The 22,215-nt window shown below is 49.1% G+C and overlaps 1 protein-coding gene across 1 annotated transcript in view; it reads left to right on the top strand.

The window, feature by feature from the left end:
* The window catches only part of LOC125947404 (uncharacterized), a 28,145-nt gene extending 11,366 nt beyond the window's left edge, over positions 1-16,779 (top strand). Inside the window, exons 2-4 of the mRNA XM_049672069.1 lie at positions 11,882-11,949; positions 15,929-16,018; positions 16,456-16,779. Of these exons, the coding sequence (XP_049528026.1) occupies positions 11,882-11,949; positions 15,929-16,018; positions 16,456-16,598 (301 nt within the window). The 3' untranslated portion in view covers positions 16,599-16,779. The remainder of the gene's footprint in view (positions 1-11,881; positions 11,950-15,928; positions 16,019-16,455) is intronic.
* The last annotated feature ends 5,436 nt before the right edge of the window (positions 16,780-22,215 follow it).

Genomic DNA, 22,215 nt, shown 5'->3' with positions numbered 1-22,215 from the left:
CGACGACTATAATACCTGAACCAACTTTCAACGTCAATCAGAACCTTCCCAGGCGTAACAAAGAACAACTAAAAGCTGTGCTCCTGCAATACAAGGACTGCTTCTCGTCATCGTCAAAAGTTCGACAAACCCCTGTCGCCAAGCACCGCATCATAACCGACGAAAATGTCCGCCCACTCCGTCAGAGCCCATACCGAGTTTCGGCGCCCGAACACGAAGCCATAAGGCAACAAGTCGACGAAATGCTACGCGACGACATCATCCAGCCGTCCAAGAGTCCGTGGGCGTCCCCCGTGGTATTAGTGAAGAAGAAGGATGGAACCCTACGTTTCTGCGTCGATTATCGTCGCCTCAACAAGATCACGAAGAAGGACGTATACCCCCTCCCACGGATTGACGACGCCTTGGATCGACTCTACAGCGCAAAGTATTTTTCGTCGATGGACCTCAAAACCGGCTACTGGCAAATCGAAGTCGACGAGAGGGACCGGGAGAAGAGTGCCTTTATAACACCAGACGGACTGTTCGAGTTCAAGGTCATGCCGTTTGGTCTTTGCTCGGCACCTGCGACTTTCCAACGGGTCATGGATACAATACTAGCAGGCTTGAAGTGGCAGACTTGCCTCGTCTATTTGGACGACGTCGTTGTGTTTGCCTCAAGCTTCGAAGAACACCTGCGGCGCCTTGAAACAGTTCTTCAAGCAATCAAAACCTCCGGACTCACGTTAAAGCCAGAAAAGTGCCGCTTCGCATATGAGGAGCTCTTGTTCTTGGGCCACGTCATCAACAAGTCTGGAGTGCGCCCCGACCCTCAGAAAACTGCAGCCATCTCCAACTTTCCTCCGCCGGCCGACAAGAAAGCAGTGCGTAGATTTCTTCGACTGTGCGCCTATTACAGGCGCTTGGTCAAGGACTTTTCACGGATCGCCGAGCGACTGACGTACCTCACGAAGGCCGACGTCGAGTTCAAGTGGGAGACGCCGCAAGTCGAAGCATTTGAAGAACTGAAGCGACGCCTGCAATCGCCGCCAATACTTGCGCATTTCGACGAAAACGCCGATACCGAAGTCCACACCGATGCAAGCAGCGTAGGACTCGGCGCCGTGCTTGTGCAGAGGACTACGGACTAGAAAGGGCTGTAAGTTACGCTAGCCGGTCGCTATCGAAGGCGGAAGCAAATTATTCCACAGCAGAAAAGGAGTGCCTCGCCATCATCTGGGCTACATCAAAGTTTCGCCCCTACCTCTATGGCAAGCCCTTTAAAGTTGTGAGCGACCAGCACGCCTTGTGTTGGCTAGCTAACTTGAAGGATCCTTCAGGTCGCCTCGCACGATGGAGTCTGAGACTTCAAGCATTCGACATCACCGTCGTTTACAAGTCCGGTCGAAAGCACTCTGACGCCGACTGCTTGTCTCGCGCCCCCGTAGAACCGCCGCCACTAGACGACCAGGATGCAACACTACATTTGCTAGTAGGTACAGCGTTTGACCGCTGGCGCCACGCTGCGCCGCTCGCACGTACCGCGTTTCTAGGTGGTTCCGTTCACCGAGGGCGCTCGAACGCAATGATATGGTTTGCACGAATGCAACCCTTCGAAGCGTGGCTGTATGGCTGAGTGGTTACGGCGCTCGCTTCGGGATCTTGCGTACGCGGGTTCAAAACCCGCTCTGGCTAGATTTTTTTCATATCACGCTTTTCCCCCTTTTTTCTCTCACTGTTTGCCAGCGCGGTCGCTTGAACCCCGGCGCCACGGCGGCAGCCGTGGTGCCGGGCGCCGACGCGAAGCGGCGGTCGTTGGGGTGTTGCGGAGCGCAGCGTAGCAACACCCCAAATAAAAAAAATACTGCTCCAGTCAGGTAGACTGCTCCCTCCCGGATAGTGAGATTATATTTGGATCATCAAAACAGTGATGCGTTTATAATACCACCGATCCCAACAGCAGGCCAAGTCACCACCAGCCCAGCGTTTTGTCCGTCAACGCCTCCTCCGTTCCAACGGCGGCGGCTCGAAACATGGTACGCGCGAGTGGCGCAGCGTGGCGCCAGCGGTCAAACGCTGTACCTACTAGCAAATGTAAATACGCGACCAGGATGACGACACTTTCTTGGGACCCATCAGTGCCGACGAATTCGCCGAACAACAGCGAGCCGACCCCGAATTAAGGAGCCTTGTAGACTACCTGGAAGGCAAGACCGTCATTGTGCCGAAGGTGTTCAGGCGAGGATTGGCGTCGTTTTTCTTGCAAAACGACATGGTCCTAAAGAATAACTTCTCACCCCTCCGAGCCAACTACCTCCTCGTGGTACCCTCAGCATTGCGTCCAGAGGTTCTGCAAGCTCTCCATGACGACCCAACGGCTGGACACCTCGGTTTTTCCCGCACGCTCGCGAGGATACAAGAAAAATACTACTGGCCTCGCCTCTCTGCCGACGTCGCCCATTACGTAAGGACATGCCGAGACTGTCAGCGACGCAAAACACCGCCGAAAAGGGCAGCCGGACTTCTACAGCCTATCGAGCCACCTCGCCGACCGTTCCAGCAGATCGGGATGGACTTATTGGGGCCTTTTCCGACGTCGACGTCCGGGAATAAATGGATCGTCGTAGCTACGGACTACCTCACCCGCTACGCCGAAACAAAAGCCTTGCCCAAAAGGCAGTGCCGCCGAGGTAGCCCGATTCTTCGTTGAGAACATCCTCCTGCGCCACGGTGCCCCAGAAGTCCTCATCACCGACAGAGGTACGGCCTTCACGGCTGAACTAACTCAAGCCATCCTGCGCTACAGCCAGACAAGCCATCGCCGGACCACCGCCTACCACCCGCAGATAAATGGCCTCACCGAGCGCCTAAATAAGACCATCGCCGACATGCTGGCAATGTACGTCGACGTCGAACACAAGACGTGGGATGCCATCGTTCCGTACGTGACCTTCGCATACAACACGGCCATGGAAGAAACGACGCACATGGCGCCGTTCAACCTGGTCTACGGACGGAAACCGGCAACGACGCTTGACGCCATGCTACCGGATGTCTCCGACGAAGAAAATCTCGACGTTGCCACTTATGTGCAACGTGCCGAAGAAGGTCGACAGCTCGCCCGCCTGCGCATCAAGAACCAGCAGAGAACCGACAGCCGACACTACAATCTTCGACGACGCTACGTCGAGTACCAGCCCGGAGACCGTGTTTGGGTCTGGACTCCGATACGCCGACGAGGACTTAGCGAGAAACTCTTACGTCGCTATTTCGGACCATATAAGATCATCCGACGTATTGGCGCACTGGACTATGAGGTCGTGCCAGACTGTATTTCGCAATCACAGCGGTGCCGCGCACGACCTGAAGTCATCCACGTGGTGCGTCTTAAGCCTTTCTACGCCCGCTGACGAACTTAGGTCCTTTGTTGCTTTGTTATTTTTGTCCCTTTCTGTAGGCGTGGTTTTGTTTTCGCTTTCGTGTTTGTAGCATCGGGACGATGCTTTTTAAGGGGAGGGTATTGACACGTATACATGTTTATCTTTCACCGGTGGCCGCTTTCCACCGGCTAACAAATGTTAAACGTTATCGCTCGGCGCAGGACGCGCCTGTATCGGAAGTTTCTGGAACGTTATCAATGCTTCTTTTCGTTGCCTGTTTTCACCGCCGCTTATGTTATCTGATTGTGTGACCGACGCGAATTGTCTAGAACTTTCTAGAAGACACGCGGGCATCAGGGATTAATCTGGAACCTTCGATGACTCAGGTATTAAAGCCGACGCGTCTCGCCGCTGATCAGATTTTCGACGACCGCCGACTGTGTTCGCCGCTTTGGTTGTGCTTTGAGTGTAGCTTGCTTTTGTGGGCACAGGTTCGCCCAATAAAGAATCAGTTTCGTCATACACAGTTTTACGACTGTTTACTTCAGCGTCACTACTACGTGACAATATTGAAGTCTGGTGACTGGGGCGGCCACTCTAAAACAGCGATGTTGAACTGGCGTAGTAGGGCTTCAACTTTCTTCGAAGTGTGCACAGGCAAACGGTCGTGTTGGAATACAGGACCAGCCCCGGAGAAGTGCACCTTTGCAAGTTCGCGATGGGCCACTGTGGTCAAAATTTCGCAGTACTTGTTCGCTGTGAACTTGCCGCCGATTCTCACAACAGGTCCAAAACTGTGTTTTGTGATCATGCCCCAGACACTTACAGTTGACCTTCCGCTTTTCGAGACTCTTTGTAAGAAGTTTGGCTGGTACCTGCATCAAGGAAAAAAAGAAAAGAACATTTGGGTGTCTAGACTACCGATTGTGAACGCATAAAATAAGGAAACGTACAGATAGCTGAAGTCGTTACGAACTTGTTCAAGCTATGTTTAAACGTGCAGTGTTTAAAACGCCTTTACGATTAACCGCAATCTCATAATTCGTCATTGCGTTCTTCTAAACGATTTCGGTGTACGTTAATGAATCCTAGGTGGTCAAAGTTAATCCGCCCAGATAACCCAGTTCAAATACTTTCTATTGAGCACCATAGCTACAGTATTTTGAACCAGAGCGCGTGCGGCGAAGTGGGAGGCACCGTAGCAGACGACGCGCAGCCAACTCCGCCTCTGGCGCTGATTGCGCTTGCGCCGCAGTACTTCGCGCTGCGCCCGCTTGGTGGCCCGAAGAGAGCGGCCACGCGTGCTGCGTTCCCTTTAACAGTGGCCGCGACTGTATGCCACCGGTTCGCTGTAGCAGGTCCCGTCCACGTCGGAGCACGCCCTGGACGGAGCGGCTGGTGATAGGACTGTATAGCGGGCTGCACTGGTGGCCCAGCCACGACGTCGGCATAAGTGAGGGGCACATGAGCAGAGAGTGGGTGGGGCCTCGCGACGACTTCAGCGTAGCTGAGCGGTGCTGGTGCCGGGGCCTGTTGGGGTGGTGCCACGACCTCGGTGTAGCTCAGTGGCACAGGCGCAGGACCATGGCGGCGTTGGTCGGGCAAGACCTCGGTGATTTCTTGCTCGATGGCGCGGTGGAGCGGATGCACGATAGTCGAAGCGGGCTGTGGCACATGCGGCGGCGGAGCAAAGGGTACCAAGGAGAGTTCGCGTACTACTTCCTCCTGAATGAATGCTTTCATGTCCCAAGCAGTGCGGCCTGGTCGAAGGTGGTAGCCAGACCAGCGATGTGTTCGTCGCGTGATGAAGACCGACGAGTCAACGAGCGCTGCCTGCGTAGCTCCTAGTAACTTTGGCATAACGTAACAACCTCTGTGACGGATTGTGAATTCTTAGCGAGCAGCAAGCCAGGGATTACGCGACCGAGCTGACACAGAAAAATTGGGTCCAGTTTTGCACCTCGCTCAAGGGTACCTTGAGCACGGAGAAGACGTGGGCCATCCTGCGTTGCCTGATCGAGCCCGACAAGGCCAAATCGACAACCAGTCGGACGCTTCAAGAAATCGCTCACAAATTCCCCGGGAATGACCAGGATTTGATTGACACCCTAAAAAGCAGATACCTGGGTAGCGGCCCTATACGACCCTGCCTCCTAAAATACGAAGGGGAACCAAGACCAGAACTGGACGCTCCGATCACGGAGGAAGAGGTGTATGCCGCGGCACGAGCCTCACAGCGCAACACTGCTCCCGGGGCCGACAAAATCACCAATGCCATGATTAGAAACCTGAGCCCGAAGCACATCCTGGACTTGACGGAATACCTAAACGAGGAACTCTGGAGCAAGGGCCACGTACCGAACGAGTGGAAACACGCGGAAGTCGTGACCATTCCCAAACCAGGCAAGAAGCCCGCGATCGGCGCCCTACGTCCCATCTCGCTGACTTCGTGCCTCGGTAAGCTGTACGAGAGGGTCATCGGAGCCCGCCTCCAACACTACATAGAGGACGGTGACCTCTTCCCGCACACCATGCTTGGCTTCAGGCCGGGAGTATCTGCGCAAGATGCTTTCCTAATCCTGAGGGAAGAAGTTCTCAAGGTCATCCCGAAGGGAGGAGAATACCTCCTGCTCGCACTCGACCTGAAAGGGGCCTTCGATAACATCTCTCATGAGGCCATTCTCAAGGGACTGAACGACATCAGCTGCGGAGAGCGCATCTTTAATTACGTCAGCTCGTTCCTGACGGGCCGGACGGCAACCATCGGAATAGGCCAGACTCGATGGGATACGATCGACGTGCCGAACAAAGGAACGCCGCAAGGGGCGATAGTCTCCCGATTCTCTTCAACATCGCGATGCTAGCTCTGACCAAAGAGCTGCGGAAGATCCCAGACCTAGGTTAAGCCTTATACGCAGACGACATCACGCTCTGGGCCACCAAGGGCTCCCTCGCGCAAAAGGAGGCGACTCTTCAGGAGGCCGCGACGGCCGTGGAGAGATTTGCGGCAGCGAGCGGGATGCGTTGCGCGCCCGAGAAGTCCGAGGTGATCCGGGTGCATGGAGGAGGAATCTACAAGTCACCCGACCCTATAGAACTCTATCTAGAGGACCACAAGATCACGGAAAGCTAAAAGACTAGGATTCTGGGTTTTTGGATCCAGAGCAACTTGAAAGCCACCCACACCATCCAAACCCTAAGGTCCACCACCAACCAGATCTCGCGGATTATCAAACGAATAACAAGAAGCCGCAAGGGCATGCGAGAAGAGGACACGCTCCACCTCGTCCAGGCTCTGGTGATCAGCAGAGTAACGTTTAGCATGCCATATCACTACGACTCGCTAAACAAACGCGACCAAGAACAAGTCGATGCCATCATCAGAGGCGCGTACAAAACGGCCGTGGGTCTCCCTGTTACCACCTCAAACAAGAAGTTAGCGGCTCTCGGGATTCACAACACCTTCGCTGAGCGGTCGGACGCGGTTATGTCTTCGCAAAAAGCCAGACTACAGAACACGGCGGCGGGCAGAGCCATCCTCCACCGGACCGGCACGGCAACGGAGCTTCGTGCCCTCGATGGGCAACGATCACTGCCGCCCGAGGTCAGAAGCAAGATCACGGCGAACCCCATACCAAAGCACATGAGTCATGAACTCCACGAAGGACGACGCAAGGCGCGCGTCGACAGACAGCGCCGACAATTCAAGGATGACCCGAACGTAACGTACGTGGACGTGGCGGCGTACCCTACAGGGGGCCTCTTCGCGGTAGCTGCCGTGAACGGGAGAGACAACTCCTTAACACTCGCGGCCTCCGTCAGGGCAGAGACCCCAGCTGCGGCTGAGACCATAGTCGCGGCGCTAGTAATAAAGCACCATGACAGGGTGGGCAGGGAAGTTCATGTCGTTACCGACTCGCAACAGGCCTGCCGCAACTTTACCAACGGACAAACACCGGTGCTGGTGGCTAAGATTCTAGGCCCGAGGCTGCAAGAATCCCATCAAATCATGTGGACGCCGGGTCACGCGGGACTGGAGGGGAACGAAAGGGCGAACGCCTTAGCTCGAGCGCTAATTAACCGAGCGGGGCAAAACCAATCGTCTGATCAATCCCCACCCTTTACCTTTGTGCCCCTGCCATCAAATTACTGCGACCGACTCGAGATCCAGCGACTCAACCGCAGGATTTATCCTCCCCCTCACAAAAAGCTCAGCACTGAAGAGGCAATAGCCCTCACACTTATCCAAACAAACACATTCCCAAACCTACACAGATACAGCAAAATAAACCCACAAACATATCGCGACATCTGCCCCTGGTGCGGCGACACACGCCCTACGTTCTTTCACATCTCGTGGGGGTGCGGGGGCAATCCTGAACATTTAAAGACGCCTAACACGTCATTTGAGCGGTGGGAGGTACAGCTGCCCGGCGATACCCTGGCGGGACAAGAAGCTCTCGTCCAGCAAGTACGTCGAGCAGCCATGGCCAGTGGAGTCCTGGAATGAGGACACCACCCACTCGTCCTCAAGATCAACTCGATGGTCTAAATAAATGTTTTTCTCTCTCTCTCTTCTGCGGTTTAAATTAACCTGAGGTTATCAAAATTCTCCCAAGGTCCCTCACATTCGCAGCGTCCTTTTGACACGTAAAGCCAGAGAATTTTAGTTAATTCAATTTTTCAGTTGTCGTGACTTTGTCCCGACTTTTTGGCGCCTCACGCGCTTGAACTTCGTCCTTAGCAGCGAATCCCCGCCCCGCTAATACGCTGCCAGGCTATACGGCAGAGAGCTAGCCCTTCTCTCGCTACCTGCATTCGAACGTCGGTTCGTGCGTTTCTCATGTGAGTGCGAATCTCAACCCAAGAAATCTGAGATCTTAATAGCAAGGAAGCTAGGTTGACCAAGCGTTTCCCAGCGGCATGAAGACGTAAAATGTGGGGGATAGGCGAGCGCTGGTGGCCAGTGGTACCATTTTGCTAGATAACAGGGAGCACCCTAACATACAAAATGGGTGGTTTGCATCACAAATGTGTCGTGAGTTGCTTGCTCTTGCTTTCACGTAGGCAGACACCCGAAATTCTGTTAGGGCCGCAACTGTTACACGCGACAGTCTTGAGAAGTTGCGAATGCAATAACCGGTATTATTACGGGGCCGACTGAAGCCCGAGCCTGATACCAGCCCGGAGCTCCTTGGCCCTAGCCTGGCCCGGCGAGCCGGGCCTTGCCCAGGCTATCAGGTCAGCCCTAGCCAGTGCAGTGCTCTAGTAGCACGAGCAGTTGCGCTTCGCAACACCTTGAAAAAATGTACTCTTAACTAATAACCAAATAAAAAAAAACATGAAGTTGACGTCTTCAGACGTACACAAAAGAGACTGAAGATGACGCTTTCTGTCCGTTGTCAAGGCGCCCCCTCGCAAGAACCAAACAGCTGTGAAGAAAAAAAGAAATAAATAAAAAACGACCGGTAATCATGGACATGCGCTAATCTGTAAATAATGAGACCTGCACATTGTACATACCATGTGTCGTGCTTCGGTGCGCCGCTTCTCCCGAACTAAGAAAACATCGCATACATGGGCAGACATCAGGGAGGTGTTCTGCCTAATTGTTTCCGCACGCTGGTTCTCAGTAAAACTAGTTTTGAAATGAACATTCGGTCATCGTGCGATTAAAATTCTCGGATACCTTGGCAAATCTACTGGTGTGTAGTTTCATACAGATAAAAATCAGTTCCCAGTTCCTTCATGTCCAGGTGACGTGCGCAGCGTCATAAAACTTCATAGATCCAGCACCCTGCGAAAATCGCACATCCTCGTGCGCACCTAATGAAGATGGAAAGGCCGGAACAAACTCAAGCTTTTTCGCTACATAGTGCTGTGCTCACGACTCCAAATTTTTCCGATTGCGGAAACGAAGATACATCGTGACGACAGTGGCCAAAGAATACGCGCGGTCCTGGTCCAATAGCAGCATGGCCGACAAGGAGTCAATGTTTGCACCAGTCGCCGTCTGTCACGTTTACAATGGAATTACTCCATCACGGAACGCGAGCGCTTAGCACTCATCTAGGCCATAACAAAATTTCGCGCCTATTTATACGGCAGGTATTTCTCGTAAGTTACGATCACCATGCGCTCTGCGAGTATTCCTCCCTGAAATACCCCACTAGACGCCTTGGCTACTTGGCATTACGTGTGCAAGCGTACACGTTCTTTACCTACAGATCTGGACGTTTAAATCAGGACGTTGAATGCTTGTCACGTAATCCCGTTGAACCATCAGCCCCAGTCAGAAATGAAACCGATGAATCCGTCTACTTTATTACGGCTTTCGCCAGCATCGCCAACGAGCTGGATCCACCTTAGCGTTCCATGATCAACCGCCTAACTGCCGCCTGACTTGACCCATTGCTACTATGCCTGTCTCTGCTACGGCACATTTTATCTCGCCACAATCTGCACCGTGATAGTGCTGATACTCTCGTTGTTTGGCAACGCCTCCGTTGTGTCTTTGCAGAACTTCACGATGTCCCAACCGACAAACACTTTAGTTTCTTCCGTACTTTTGGCCAAGTGCGATGACGGTTCTTCTGGTACTAGCTTACAGTGATCCGTCTGAAGCTACGTTGCGGCTTGCAGCTTTGCCAACGTCGAAACAAGCCTCCTTCGCTCCCAACTGGCTGTCTTCGGCTAACTGTGGTCCCTCTCAACCCCCATTTTTGCATTGGTCTAGACCTGCTGGGACCTTTCCCTACGTAGATTCCTGAAAACAAAAAAACGACAACAACAATCGATTGCCGTTGCGCCAGAATACGCCACGCGGTACGCGATCACCCGGGCCATCCTGACAAGCTGTGTCAGCGACGTCCCGGACTTCCTTCTCGACACATTTCTGCATCATGGCACCCATCGTGACCTCATCATTTATCGCAGTCGCTGCTTTACATGCGTCAAATGAACATACTTTCGTCATTTCTAAGTTTAACACTGAAACTAACGAACCCTTACCCTCTCTTCGTTCTAATGCGCTCTTGGCGGTACATTGCACGATTATATTTATTGCTCGTGCACACGATCACGACGATGCTGTATACGCTGCGCCATGTGCTCTGAGCTTTGTTTTCATAATTCATCATCATCAGCCTATATTTATGTCCACTGCGGGACGCAGGCCTCTCCCTGCGATCTCCAATTACCCCTATCTTACGCTAGCTGAGGCCAACTTGGGTCTGCAAATTTCCTAACTTCATCACCCCACCTAGTTTTCTGCCGTCCTCGACTGCGCTTCGCGTCTCTTGGTATCCATTCTGTAACTCGAATGGTCCAATGGTTATCAATCCGACGCATTACATGGCCTGCCGAGCTCCATTTTTTTTCTCTTAATGTCAATTGGAATATCGACTGTCCCCGTTTTCTGTCTGATCCAAACCGCTCTCTTCCTGTCTCTTAGCGTTAATTATATTACATGTAATGACAGGAGAGAGAGTTTGAGAGAAATCTTTGCACGAAGCTATGAATGGCCTATTACTTAAAGTTCCCGACATGTGGCGATGACTGTCACTTGGCAGGTTGAAACGGGACTTTCATTTGTTTTACATCAGAGGCGTATGTGTTTGTTTGCGTGGACACATTGATGGAGCCGATAACGATGAAATGGCAGGGAAATATGTTGGACAAAAATAAATCAAGCCTTTTTTACCATGTGCTACTCGAATTGTAAAAAAATATGTTATTGCGATAGCAATTATATGAACATTCCAAGCGCATTTCTGCCATCGTCGTTGCCGTCGTCGCCGTGAGGTTTTGTATAAAGTTGAACGGCGATAAAATCGTCGCCGCGCGCCGTGCGCTGAGCGTACGATTGAAAGCGTAGGAGATTGAGCCGGTAATCGCGGCTAAATATGTAGCGCACGCGAGGGAGGAAGGCAGGCCGGAAGCGCGCGTTCTTCTTTCGCGGGCGAGGCAAGGGTGCGAGGTGACGGAGAGGGAGGGAGTTCTGCTCCGTCGGCTGTTGCTCACAGTGCGGCCGCGCGGGCGTTGTATCTTGAAAGCCATCTGCGATGTGGGCGAAGTGCGCGCTCGCGCGGACCTCATCTTCAAAGCGATCTGCGATGGGGTGAAACCATGCGCAGAGTGCCGGTAGCTTCGTATGCGCTCTGCTTTCGACGTTTAATTCGCGTTCACGCGAGACGAGCGACAGCGCGAAGGTGAATTTGCCCGTTGCGGCTGGCGCGCTTTCCCACTCCGGCGTTTTCACAGCAAGTTTCCGCGGTCATCAAGCCAGATGTGTTCGTGTTTAGCTGTGCGCACGCGACACCGGGCTTGTCTGTTTAGTTGGTAAGCGAATGTATACAACTTTATACGGCCCATTAAACTACTATCCTTGTTTTGTATAGCTCTCTACTAATTTTCTGTCACAATCGATGCTTCGCCTTTCGGGTGAAACTGCGACGTTTTTAACATTATGCCAAAGTGAATAATTTAAAAAAAATTATTTATAACATATTCTCTTCTTCTAGGAGGCCACTGCGTTTTGATGCATGGCAAGGACCGCAACCAAATCAAGTGAACTTTCTTTTAAAAGGGAGTGAGTACATAGTATCCAAATACTTACTGGGAGCTTGTGACTGTGTTGCTTATGGCTTGTTGGTGGGCTAGCTGCTTCTAGATTATGATGAGCGTTTAAAAGCGCGAACAAATGAATGACTAGACAAATAGGTGACACCCATACGGGTGCTGGCATTCTAATATCTTTATTTCTACAAGTGCAATAAAATATATGTCAGAAGTCGGACAAATGAAAATAAAGAAGGCAGCAATACAAATATATGCATTTGATCACCGCCAAGTGAGAACTGCTTCTTTTTCTAAACACAAACACCCAGAAATTGCTTTATTTTTTTTCCCGCTCAGCTGCCACGCTCACACATGCGTCATTCCGTTTAAATATCTCCGTCGCTTCAAGTGGTATTCTAGCCATCTTGTCTGAGGCGCGGTTAAGCACAGTTGTATTGTGAGAACGTGGGACGTACCCACAGTCTCTCCGATGTATGCCGAAATAACCAGAAATGGCTTTGTTGAAGTTGGAAGAAATGGAGTAGTGTTTTGTTAACCTTGCGGGTACCCACTGACCAGCTTGCCCAATGTACGCCTTGCCACAGGACAAAGGAATAGGATGAATAACGTTTTTTGCGCATTTCACGAAATGGCGGCGATACCACGTAGAACAAGCGACCGACGCCTTTGCTTCTACATTGTGAATGTACTTGAAAAGGCCCTGCACGCACTCAAGAGCAGAGAACACCACCTTGGCGTTGGTCACTATTGCGATTGCAATTATATGTACACTCCAAGAAAATTTTTGCTGTCACCGTCGCCGTGAGGTTCCCTATATATTTAGGTACATGTATTCTATATACTATGCCGTGCGACATGACATGCGGTATATGCGGGTTAATTGCCACACCAATTTGGCACTAATTTTGCTTATACGAAGTGTTACATTCTTGACAAAATTATTCCCCCGAATTTTGAGAATGGCAGCCCCCAAACAAATGTCATGAAGCAAAACATCGACAGCGCATGCCTTTTATTTTAAAACTTCTCCGACGTAAATGTTAAAAGTGCGAGACAATAACAGCTCAAACCTGAAAATGATGTAATTTTATTGGCGTGGCTGTGCACAAGCTCAGGGATCGGCCCAGGAAAGAAGTTTGAAATATACCCGATATGGAAAAGTGTGGGCAAACTCAGTAATAAAGACGTTGGCTTTAATCAATAAACATAAATGAACTTGTCCGATGGCAGAATTCCAACAGGGGACCTCTAACACAATAGCTCGTTCAAAATTAGTCAGCTTATGTTTACTTCAATTCATTCTGCCACTACAGATACGAGTCTTACTCTTCGTGTAATATTGTAACATGTTGCTATCGCAGTTATTGCATGGCCCTTCTAGCGAAACCGTGAGTTTTGAAGCGAAAGCTTCATTACGCTACCTCGGGCTGCTGTCGGCGACTCAACAGTTTTCACCTTGAGAGCTAGAGGTTAAATCACAAGAGAGCATTAAGGCGCGTTAATAAAGCCTCAATGATTGTTCTGGTTAACTTGCGAGTTTTGCAACTATATCAAACGAGTGTTGCGGACAAGTTCAATAAGCAGATTAAGCTGTTAAGTTCTATAACCTTGCTTCATATCTTTTTGGCTAACGTCTTAAAACAAAGTCAATGTACGCATAAAACTGTGCGGTACAAGTGTTTGCTTCTAATGGATCCAGGAAGAAGCTGGTGCGATGTCGAAGGTGGGACTTGCTTTAACACGAAAGTGCTTTGAAGCGAAAGCTTCATCACGCTACCTCGGGCAGCCGTCGGCGACTCAACAGTTTTCATCTTGAGAGCTAGAGGTCAAACCAAAAGAGAGCATTAACGCGCGTTTATAGTCCATCGGCAAGCGAGCGAGCGTCATCAGACGCTGGGCACTTCGGAGCGCATTGGCCGCGCGTCCGGTTACGTTGGCGGCGCCAGTACGTCGAACCATCGGTCGAACTATAGCCGCTGTTGTTCTCGCCAACGTGACATAACGTGTGCGCGAGCTCACGCTATGTCGGACTATATTTAGGCCTTTACAGAGTCCTGAAAGGAGACATTGCCACCGTTGCCCGAGTAGAGTTGGGCGAAACCACACCTCGGCCACAGCTCGACAATGGGCCTAGCCAGGGCAGTGAAGCTTTCGCCATCAACCAGGGTTAACCAAAGCTAAACCACATCATTTTTAACAGCGGAGCTATTTAAGCCGCCGGCCGTGAGTCCGTGGGTCGTGTACAGAAAATGTGGGCCGATCCTGGCGGTAGTGCAGAAAGGGTCCAAGCGCAATGGCACATACCCTTGTGAACTAGCGAAGCTGAGCCTGGCTAAGTCTAGCTAAGCATGGTTGGGAATACTTTAGCTTAGTCAGTCATCGATAGCCAATCGGTAGCCAATCAATAGCTAATCGATAATTGATCAATACTCAACAAATTACGGAAAATGCTGGGGATGACATGCTAGTGATTAGCCTAGCCCAAAAGCCAGGACTATAGCTATGTGCCTATAAAGCTCCGCATTGCGCCTCCAGCGCAAGCTACGCAAAATTTTTTTACCTCTGTTTTTTTTTGAGGTTGCGGGAATTTGGATGAAAGTACGTGTCAACTGTTACTTTTTGGCTTTTCAGCAGACTCCATATTACTGCGTACTACCCCCAGGCACCGCTTCTGCAAAGCTTTTCCCACCGAAGTCAGTAACGGTGCAGCATAACCAGCCTGGACCAGTCGTTCAGCCTTGCCAAGCAGACTGACTTCAACCTTGTGCTTACAAGAGCTTTATTATAGTGATTTATTATAGCGGGAGCCTTACTCTATTTGCGGTATCTGTCTGCCTGTATTTAACCTCTTTCACACCAAATTAAATTCCTGCGTAGTCTATTGTCTAATGGATAGTGCACTGAACTCGTGCGCTGAGGGAAATGAGTTCGAAACCAACCATCGGACCAGCTTGGGTCACTGGGTATGCGCCACCTTTAAAAAAAATCGTTTAAAAATTATCCGATGCTGGGCGGAAGCAAGCTCGCGTCATATATATTAAGCAAACCTTACCTGAATATATATTGAAACACGCGCCACTCACGGAGTTTGCGGCACCACTGCTAGATGGCACAGCGCGTTTAGAGTGAGTAAAGTCACGGACTTCAGGCATTGACTTCTTTTACTCTTAAGGTTAGTGACTTTAAGGGTGAAAGGTGAGAGAGGAACCCAGATACATACACGCTTCATACATAAGGTGTTTCAGCCGTGACAGTTCGGCGTGTCGCTACATTAATTCCCTGATAACCGAATTTACGTCTACAGTCACCGTGAGATGGTTTCTGCAGGAAGTGTTCTGGAGCATTGTCAAAAGTTAAAAATTAACTGCGCGTTTCACCGATACATAATCGTTAGAACTCCAAACTTGAGCTTCTTTCATAGGTCGTGTGGATTGGCTACTAAGTTCATGTATATCTGCAGGTTCAACAATCTCACACCTTAGGTGGGAGGAGTATATTGCCGAGTGATATTGTAACGTGTCTCGCTCATAGTATTTATGTACACCCATTATTTTTTCATATATCAAGTCCCTCTACCTTCAACCTGCAGCCTGCATCTGCAACCTGCATAATAATTCTTTAGTACTGTTACTCCTTTATGTGTAGTTCTTTTGACAACTCCATGTATCTGCATTTTGAAATATCAGGAAAGATGCCTCCGCTGAATGATAAATAAAAATACCGCCTGTTATTTCACTAAGAAGTGGAACATGGCCGGTCCTAACTCCAACCCGTGTTTTTCATATAGCAAGGAGTGATGTTTGCACTTCGGGCATGCTGGCGTAGTGAAGCCAGCCGGGTGATTTTGTTTGTCAGTCGTAATAAAGAAATTTCTATAATGAACTAGCTGTGCTCTATAGACGTATGCTGAATAGCAGCACTTAATAAAGCGCCACGGCGAATAAGGCAGCTCATGCACTTTGAATTTTCTCGCATTACTTTTTCCGCAGATCCAAGCAAAGAAGGGACAGCTACGGTTCACTACACAGACTACAAGAACTGTTTTGTGGCCACATTCCCCAGTTCCGTTTACGGAGGACGTAAGAACAGCTCACACAATATGATCCTATGTTCTTCAAGCACTTCACCTTGCAACTTCTCTATAGTTTCTGGAGACAGAGATTACACATACCATCAATAGCACCTGGATAAACGTAACTGAATTTCATGTGTATAATGCACAATAGTAGTGCTGCGTGAGTATTAAAATTATTTAGGCATGATACTTAAATTCATTTTCAAAATTTGCTAAGTGCAGCCGTTCTGGTGCAATAGGGGGGATTGCTATGCGGTATGAGCAAAAAGATTAATGAGAGGTATGCAAAAATGCTACAAAAATAACATGTATAGTATACCTGATTAAATCAAGCAGGCTAGGTGACTATTTATCACCGCCCCGTTTCAAAAGGAATGCCATTAAATCATCATCATCATTATCATCAGCAACACATCCATCTGTTTTCTTTTTTTTTTACAGAGTGCATGATGTGGGTGACAAAAGAGGTTGAGGACAATGTCCCCCAAGACTGTATTGATCAATTCGAGGACATCTGTGATGTGGAAGTCTCGGCGTACAATCACGATCTGTGCAAAGATGACGACGACGATTACGAAGAATAAGGCCAGGCCTGAGTCAACTTGTCGTTGGTTTTAAACAGCAAGAGTAGTTTACATTTGTAAATGTGTAGGGAATGCCTCGGATACGTATTCTTGCAGTGGGATGCACACTGTCCTTCATGAACTAAGATGTTTGAAATTTCTTGAGTTACATAATGCATGCGTTACTGATTTGCCTTTGAAAGATCGCCGTAAAATCACCGTTTACCGTAACAGGACTGTTGTGGGTCTTACAGAAATAAATATTGTGTTACGATGGCGTACTGTGCCCACAAGCATTGTTATCTTAAGCTTAAATAGTTTATAGATATAACAATGTTCAGCTGTATCAATTAATATATTTGCGGAAGCTTCTACAGATTCAACCATGATCGAAGACAGTGGTGACAGAAACTGCCATGCCAGAAGCAGGGCCGTAAAAACCAAGTATTTTTTTCGGTTTTCTTAACTTACGCACAAATTACGTGAAAATTGTGTCCTAACGAAGAGGCATCTTATTCTCTTTGTGCTCTGTCTATTGAATATTACAGTTTTACACAGCAAAGAGTCGGTGCTGAAGCAATTATTATGAGTCATGTTGGTTTACCAACCATAGTTATTGCCATATTTAGCCGCACCATCAACCTCCTACAGCAGGCTTAACATAGACCTGGCGCCGCGTACCTGAAATACTTCATAATCATAATGCCGGGTGACGCAAGTATGCTTAAACATCGCGTTTAGTTGCTTCGTGGTTGTCCCTCGTGTCCTTCCTTCTAACTTCTTGCAGTCGGCCGTACATGAGATCTGTTATGTTTCAGTTCGCACGCCAAGCAACCGATGTCGAGTTGTCTCTGTTCATGCTGACAGTCCAGGTAAACGACTGCTCTTCGTCGAGTTGGAGCCGTCATAGCCGGAATAGTTTATTGCCACACACGTTTAGCGTTTGGTGATGCACGTTGAATGTTGGCGCAGCCAGCTGTTCCCGCTTTACTGTCATTGCGCTGCAAGAAAACTTGGTAGAACCCATCTCACGATAATCGTCGATGGTGATGCGTTTAGCATTGAATTATGATTACGACACAACACACAGTGTCCACCGTCAAAAAAAGTTATGGCGTGTAATGGAGCGGGACTCCTTTTTCGCCCTTCCATAAGAACAGTGGGCGACATCTAGCGGAGCGGCCGCGAAACGTGGTCTCCAAAATGCATGGCGTGCCGGCGCGCGCGCACGTTGAGAAACGCACCATGTGGCAGCCAGGCTCCTCTCCCGCACTTCTTCCTGAGAGCCACTGTATAGGTATAGTGCCTAGAATATACTGGCTAGTGTGCCGACCGTGGCCTCCCAGGTGGCACCGTTTGCAATGAATGTCGGCGGCTGCCGCTAGGAGCGCTGCAGTGCGGGTGGGTGCCGCGGCGCCGCCCGCTCTTTATTGACTCTTTTCGCGGCGATCCCGTGGGCGCTGCCATGTTTGATCACGTGGTGACGCGTCCATTGCTTGTCTCAACTGCCTCCGTTGCCTCCTTGTTTACAATGGAAGTGCATGACGCCGGTGCGGCTTAGAAAACCTCTGTTTTCGGAGATATCGTAGACGGTGACTAGGTGGACGACACGAAGCTTTGATCACAGCTTCAGAGAACATGCAAAAGCGATTTTGGAGCTGATTAAGCTATGTCCAAACGGCGCAAGCAGCGTATATGGTGCTTGTTCTAAAAGCGGGGCTAAATATGTATTCCAAGCTTTCCTATTATGAATTCGGTCGGGATTAGTGTGTTTTGCGCTTTCTTCTTTATTTGGCAAATATTTTGAAGCAGTGGCTTGTCAGTTTCTGACTCAGTGAAGTTCCTCGGTGAGGCCACTATCTGATTATTTTCTGCCTAATCGCTCGCGGGTGTGCTCAGTTCCTATAGATTTGTTCTTGCTGCGCACAAGGCTTGAAACGTAGCTCTTTTGTACATCGGGTACCTTGTAGCAAATATATATTACAGCTAGTAACTCGGTTACTCTTGTGGCCCATCATGGAACATTCAGCTTCGACCATTCGTGCGCCATAGGTGTAGTCCGTCATTTATTGTGCGTATACAGTGCGCATATATTCAAGTGTGCGCCCATTCACTTATTCTTGATACGTCGGCGATAGAGTGGGCGTAAGTTTTCCTGCCATTTGGGAAAAATGTGTATAGATAACGTGCGCGAAACTTACTATGACAGGAAGCGGCGCTACTCCCTTTGTCATTGTTTAACGAGTGGTACTCACTCATGCCGACGTTCTGGGGATGAAGCCCTTTCTTTGAAGGTTAGCGATACAAGTCTGGCGGATGAGCAGATTTCTGTATCCTCGTGGAAAGCCGTACATCACGAAGTGCCAGTAACACGTTCGGACAGTTGCAGCAGCGGTCCGCGAACTTGGCCACACAGATTCATTATATTCCTTAACATGCCAGTCATTATTTTTGCAGCCAACTACTGCCCACGTCTTCAATACACATGAATGAATTCACATGATTCAATCCAGCATGACTGGAGCACAGTGTGTTAGCGAAAACTCAGTTGCATTTCCGACAGCTGATCGCACAGAAGCAAGGTAGAAGCGGTAATGGTTTCGTGTTCGTGCGCGGTCGCTGAGGAGAGACATGGCGCGCCGCCGTGAGCGCCATCTCGTTTCTCTAAACCAAACTGCTCCGCGAAAAGGGTCAATAGACCGCCGTGTTGTCACAAGGGGGCTGCTGCGCTTTTTCTATTTATAAAGCCGTAGGAGCGGTAAATTTCTCATGTAGGAAGGTGACTTCCAATTTAGGGCTTCTTTTAACTATAACAAGGCTTATTTACTGCTTGCTGCCTGCGTTTGAGCTTACGTACCAGCTAGCTCTGTTTCGAAAGTCGAACCTCCGGTGGTTCAATTCACGAAAAGGTAGCACTACATTCGTTTTCTAAGACAGTCCAGCTCATCGCAACGTAGGATTTTTAAAGTATACTTATTCGGCGACTTTTTACTAATAGAGAATAAGAATGCCTAATTTATACTGACCTGTGAAGTTGGCTATATATAGGATGCCTTTTTTTTAGACAATACAAATTTTCATTTTTTAAGAAGTAATGAACGACGCGAACGTGGCGTTTTCGCAGACAAGTTCATAGGCGAGGCGGGCATTGCCGCTAATAACGTGAGCTTCAAAAGACTACTTAGGAAAAATTTATTGATTACATTTTTTATTCGTGCCTTGGGCACCGTTGTCTAAGTGGCAAATTAGCTAGAGCAGTGACATTTTCATCTACACCCGTCTTTTAAAGACCTGGAGAATCGCATCTAATTCGAGATATTCAATAAGTGTGCGGCGAAGTTCGAATAACAGCATGCCGCCGCTAATCCTAACCCGACACACAGCCGCACATGCTTGCCAGGCAAAGCGCATGTGACGCACCAGTAGCTGCCGCGACTACAGCAGATACGTTCGGTTTGCTACTTTTTCACGCTTGTGGCCACGGCGTTTCGGTCTGATATGACACCGGGGTCGCCTTTTCTACGCTCCAGCGGATGGCCTGAATTCACCATTGAAATTCGATGATAAATATCTCTAATAAATGCGACTTTCAAGCTAAAAAACCAAACAAAGGTGCGTTAAAATGTGAGTGCCTTCATATTCGCCAGTTCAACAACTGTATAAAAAGGTAATTAATAAGTTTTTGTTAATTCGTCTTCTGAACCTCACGTTATTAGCGGCAATGTATTTCCGCCTCGCCTGGGAACTCATCTGCAAAACTCAGATTGTCTTAGAAAAAACACCCTGTATATGACTTGATTCTCTTCGAAGATGCTCGTATATATTCTTCGCATGTTCATCATCATACGTTTGACAAACTCAACATTGTATCGCATGCCGTGATGCGACTTAGGTCGTGCAACAAGGACACAGTACGCTATAGCTCTTGACAGCGAGCTGCTCTTTCAGGGCAAAATATTAACAATTGCATTTACTTTCCAGAATGTTCCTATCTGGAATTATTCCTATCGATTGTTCATTTTCCCCATACTTTCCTGCAGTTTCGCCTTTTTTGCGATAGCAATTGTGTGGACACTGCAGGCGAATCGGCACCGTCGCCGTGATGTTCCGTATATAAAGTCCAAGTGCGATAAGACTGCGGCCGCCCGCCGTATTACGTAGGTGCGAGCGAAAGCTTGCGAGGGTGAGCCGAGAAGGATAGTGGCTTGATTGGTACTTGAGAACTCTTTGGTAAATGCAGAAAACACGTACAACGTTCCCCGTACATTGTACGTGTTTTCATAAGATATAACCAACATTTTTCAGCGATAACCATGTGTCTATAGTACTGCTTCTTGGAAGCAGGCTTTAATTAAATGAGTCCACCATAAACAAGCTGGAGCTGTTAATTAAAGCAACTTTCTTGATCAATTGGACTATACATCATCACAAGTTGTATGATCTGTTTTGTCTTCTGTCTTCATCACAGCATTCCGAACACTACCATTCTCTTAAATCATCATCATCATCATCATAATCATCATCATCATCAGCCTATATTTATGCCCATTGCAGGTGGCAAATTATTTTAAGTTATTCATTTCACCTTCGCAGTAGCCAATGATTCCACTGGTTCAGATGGCATTTTCACCCACGCGACTGAATATAGATCGAGATTGCAGTACAGATGACGACCTTCACTGGTGGCTTGCGGCCGTTGTGCACCATCATTTTTTAATCCATCAGCGCTCGCGGCTTTGAAACTACAGCGTTGGGCGCACTCTTCTGATACAGAAGCTTTGCGGTAGACACTAAATCCTTCGAAGTTCTCCCATTCGGCGCTCTCAACGGCTGCGCCCAACAAGGAGGCCACCGACTGGGTGCGCCTGTTCCACTTTGATGGAAGTTCTTTCGTACAGATATATATTTTGTCCCTTTTAATTTGCTTCTTTGAGGTAAAGGTATGTAGAATATTTATGGAATATCGTACGTATCGCATTGATTCAAGACGCGATTTATTTTGACGAAGATCGTTGAAAACGCCGTTCACGATCATAGCGAACGTGCGTTCGATGAAACGGCTTTTTAAATACTTTTCACACATCACACCAGCTGGCGTCAGCGTTTTGTCGTTTCTTTTTATCCTTCGTTCCCATTCTGCTAGCCGTGTCCTATCGGATGGTGCAGTGAACAAGAATACAAGCCCTTCGCTCGAGTAGTAACTACTCCAGCACAACCACGCAAAGCAAGTCCTCTCTTCACTGTCGCTGTGGTTTCAACATTCTTTCACCGCCGTCACATATTTCTCCTACTCACAGGCACGGGAGCAGAACAACCACACACTCACTCACTGGAAGCTTTTACGACGCAAGAACAAACACGCAATACCGTAATGACACTGAAAACGCAAACACAGAAATCGATGCAACCACTGCGAAACTGCTCCAGCCAAGCAGACGACACGTGGAGTCTGCACCCACCTGTATTGCTGCGAGCCCTGTCGGCCACCGTGGGCAATCATTGCAGACGGTGCCACGCTCCTCCATTGAAAAGAGCTGGTTGTCGACACACTATCCAGCACGTGCTACCCAGTATATTCTAGGCACTATAGTAAAGGCCCCCTTTAGAGAGCCAGAGTTACGCCAAGGTATGCCATCTT

The sequence above is a fragment of the Dermacentor silvarum genome, chromosome 8, assembly GCF_013339745.2.
Source record: "Dermacentor silvarum isolate Dsil-2018 chromosome 8, BIME_Dsil_1.4, whole genome shotgun sequence".
In the NCBI taxonomy this organism is placed as follows: Eukaryota; Metazoa; Arthropoda; class Arachnida; order Ixodida; family Ixodidae; genus Dermacentor; species Dermacentor silvarum.
The sequence above is the reverse complement of the archived record's forward strand: the minus strand, read 5'-3'. Positions and strand labels throughout refer to the sequence as shown.